General features: G+C 52.7%; 1 protein-coding gene across 2 annotated transcripts; it reads right to left on the bottom strand.

Moving 5' to 3' along the window:
* Positions 1-6: 6 nt before the first annotated feature.
* On the bottom strand, positions 7-3,504 carry LOC116465605 (putative golgin subfamily A member 6-like protein 3). Of its 2 annotated transcripts, XR_009212384.1 has the most exons (4): positions 3,101-3,504; positions 1,310-1,460; positions 200-924; positions 27-43 (listed from the first exon to the last, which is right to left on the bottom strand). XR_009212384.1 is itself a non-coding variant. In XM_032148613.2 (3 exons), the coding sequence occupies exons 1-3, from the start codon at positions 3,146-3,148 to the stop codon at positions 272-274; spliced, it is 852 nt and encodes a 283-aa protein (XP_032004504.1). In that variant the 5' UTR covers positions 3,149-3,504; the 3' UTR covers positions 7-271. The 2 variants fall into 2 exon arrangements, 1 of the variants encoding a protein (XP_032004504.1); XM_032148613.2 differs by having other exon boundaries at positions 7-924.
* Positions 3,505-3,547: the final 43 nt, after the last annotated feature.

The raw sequence follows: 3,547 nt of genomic DNA, 5'->3' as shown, positions 1-3,547 counted from the left end.
TTCCTTGCTGCTCCCACTGGAGTGTGCTCTTGTTCTCGTTGTTCTGGACAGAGAGAAGCAATCAGTGGCCACCCACTAAAACTGGAGACCCCGGAACTTGGCGTCTGCCTCCCATGGCACCGGGAAGGGTGGAGGCAGGTTAGAAAAATCATCCCCTCTCTCCCACAGCCATCAGAGTAGGGTTCTGGCTCACAGGTACCTTTAGAAGTACTATTTCATGTGAAGGCTACAATGCCCCATTTTACAGGTGGGGAAACAAAGGCCTCGAGGGCTAGGGAAGAGGGCAGCCTCCCCAGGTGGGGCAACGCGCCAGCTCCTCGCAGCCGCTGTGTGGCTCGGCCCGCTGCTGCAGCATCCTCTCCAGCTCCCGCAGCCTCTCCAGCTCCCGCAGCCTCTCATCCTGCTCCCATAGCCTCTGCTGTTCTAGCAGCTCCTCCACCTCGACGACCAGCCTCTCCTGCTCCTCCAGCCGCCTCTCCTGTTCTAACATCTTCTCCACCTCTTCCAGCAGCCTCTCCTGCCCTGGCAGCTTTTTCTGTTCATACAGCATCTCCTGCTGTTCACACAGCCTCAGCTCCTTTTCAAATAGCCTCTCCTCCTGTTCCCAGAGCATGTCCTCCTGTTGACGTATCCTCTCCTCCTGTTCATATAGCTTTTCCTCCTGTTCACACATCATGTCCTCCTGTTGACGTAGCCTCTCTTCTTGTTCACACAGCAGGTCCTCCTGTTCATGTATCCTCTCCTCCTGTTCATATAGACCCTCCTTCTGCCTCTTGTTCAGGAGAATCAGCATCTGATTGTTTTCCACCTCGGCCTCGAGCTGTCTTCCCCCACTCTCCAGCTCCTTCCTTAGGTGGTTGGTCTCATCTTGTAGCTGCTCCACCTCAGAGGGCCCTGCTGGGGGCTCTGGGGCCAGGGGTTCAGCTGAGAAAGGAAGCAGACAATAAGGGCCTCTGGATTCTCAAAAAAAAAAAAAAAAAAATTCCACCCTTTGGTTCACAGCTCCTCCTCTCAGGCTTCCCAAACTTGGCCTCATTGCTAATGATTCTCACACCCGGATGGTAGCCAGTCTTCCAAATCACTTTCAGCTAGAGAGCACTGTGGGTGGCTGACAACGGGCATTCCTCCCTCTTTACTGATGGGGACACTGAGGCTCATGGAGATGACAAGACTTGCCGTCTCCTGGCACAGACCTCTTTCCCTCTGCCTCAAAGCCCTTCCATCCACCCACCTCCCTGGGGCATTCTAAGTCACCCCCACAGCCCTCTGATGCCAGTCTTGCTCCCAGGTCACACCAGCCCCATCTTACCCATCTGGTTTTTGTCTGGGCAGCCAAGACTCACATCCCCAGGTGAGTGGTAACCACCAGATGTAGCTGTATCAGGGCTACTGCCACTGATTTTATTTTTCACGTTAGCTCCTGCTGGAGTGCCAGGGCTCTTCCTCTGCCAATATTTTAACTGTGGGGGTAAAAAGAGCAGTAACACTCATGAGAACTATCAGCCCCTACAGCCACATCCTCCTTTACAGTTTTGACAAAATACTCTTATACACCATCTGATTTAATGCCACCAACAACTGTACAAGGTGCTGTCACAATCATTTAGTGACTGAGAGGGATTGATATCATGGATAGGAAAAAAAAAGAAAAGGCAATACTGGAACTTAAACTCAGTCCTCTGACTCTAAGCTCTGGGGTTTTGCCATGAATCAGCAGCTGCCAGGGACCAAAACCAGGGGCAGAGGTAGAAAAGTAAACATTAAGCAGGCAGGAACTGTAGGCCGTGTGGTTTAGAGTCACACATCCTCACACGTCTGTTAGTGTGAAGAAGTGCACCAGTACCTCTCACACTTTCATATCAATGTGTCCTCATGGCAGAAGGCAGCTTTTCTGTTAAATCTGGGAATTTATCAGAAAGAGGACAACCCAAGCCTCATTTCAGAAAGAAGTCTGGTATACGCTTGGAAACCTATGTGTCTGTCATCTCTAAGTACATTAATGATTTTTCTCAAGAGAATCAAGGGAAAATAATGCTTCAGAAAGATGTCCCACATTTATCCTGTGGCACTCAAAGTACCCCAGGTTGAGATGACATGAGGAAGATTCAAGCTGTCAAGTTCAGTTTCCCAAGATCTATTCCACAGGAGATGGGCAAATCTCACTTCAGAGACCACTGACTGAAGGGCAGTCTGGTCCCAGAAGCGTGGAGAACTCAGAAAAAAAATGTTAAAGTCTCTCTGGAAAGTAGAAGCCTGGGAGAAAACCAAACCAAACCCATTCTCCCATTGCCACCCAGAGATACTGTCAATGTTTTCGGCTCACAGGGGAAGTGGAGGCTTTTCCCATGACAACGTCTATGTGAAGGGAGTAAGGCAGCCTGAGACCTCTTGCTTCTAGGCCCCATAGTCCCCACTCCCCTTCCAGCTGGAAATTTATGCTGCAACCAGAGGAACCAGAAATGGGGTGAGAAAACTTAGGGGACTGGGTTGTAAGACCAAAGGCCACTCTTGCAGCAGTAATGACAGTTCCTAGGGGGACTGTGACATCACTACATTCCACTCCTCCCAGGGGAGGGGACCACATCAGCACGATGCCCGAGTAGCCGCTCCACGATGGGGGAGGGAAACACAGGGTTTTGACCCAGGTCCTCGGAGACGCCAGCCCAAGAAGCCTAGGGAGGTCGAGCTTGGGGCGGCAGGAGGGGAGGGCAGAGTCTGCAGTAGGGAGCCCCAGGAGTCACCAGCCCAAAGTCACCCAGGGATGACTGGCAAGGGTGGGGCCTGGGGCTGGAGGACCCAGGTCCTGGGAGACGCAAGCCCAGAGAGCCCAGGGAGGTTGGGCTTGGGGCAGTAGGAGGTGAGGGCCGAGTATGGAGCAGGGAGCCCCAGGAGTCACCTGCCCAAAGTCACCCTGGGGTGATTGGCAAGGGCAGGGACTGGGCTCCTTGCTGAAGGGGTGGGGCTGGCTGACAAGACTTTGGTCGGGGGAGCCCAGAGGAGCTGGGGTTGGGGGGCCCAGTCTGGTATGGACTCTGGCACCAGTCTTGTCATCAGAGGGCATCTGTGGCTGGGTTGGGGGCCATGACCTGGGGCATTTTACCTTTTTCTTGGCTGCGGCCAATCTCCTCTGTTGTGTTTTTTCTGACATTGCGGGGTGTGGAGGGAGGTGGGTTGGGGCCACCTCAGCAAAGTCCCAGTGAGCACTGCTGAATGCCTCCAGTCACCTACCAGGCAGCTGTGCGACTGAGCCACAGGAGGCGTAACCAGGGCCCCACTAGAACACAGAATAGGGGCGTGACCTTAATGCTCCAAGCCCATTGGTCAGTGACAAAGATGAAAGGGAAAGGAGGCGTGGCCAGGCAGCAGCATATCCAGAGGGACCTGTGGCATCATAAGGAAAGTGGCCCATGCAACTGCTGTCCCAGCCCACTCAGAGAGGGGAGGGGCTGGCTTTTGCTTTAAAAGCTTTTAAACTGTAAAAAGTAAACTTTAAGAAATATATGTGTGTATACTTTATATATATGTGTGTCTGTGTGTGTGTATCTAT

This window comes from Hylobates moloch, unplaced genomic scaffold (assembly GCF_009828535.3).
Source record: "Hylobates moloch isolate HMO894 unplaced genomic scaffold, HMol_V3 SCAFFOLD_7123, whole genome shotgun sequence".
In the NCBI taxonomy this organism is placed as follows: domain Eukaryota; kingdom Metazoa; phylum Chordata; class Mammalia; order Primates; family Hylobatidae; genus Hylobates; species Hylobates moloch.
The sequence above is the reverse complement of the archived record's forward strand: the minus strand, read 5'-3'. Positions and strand labels throughout refer to the sequence as shown.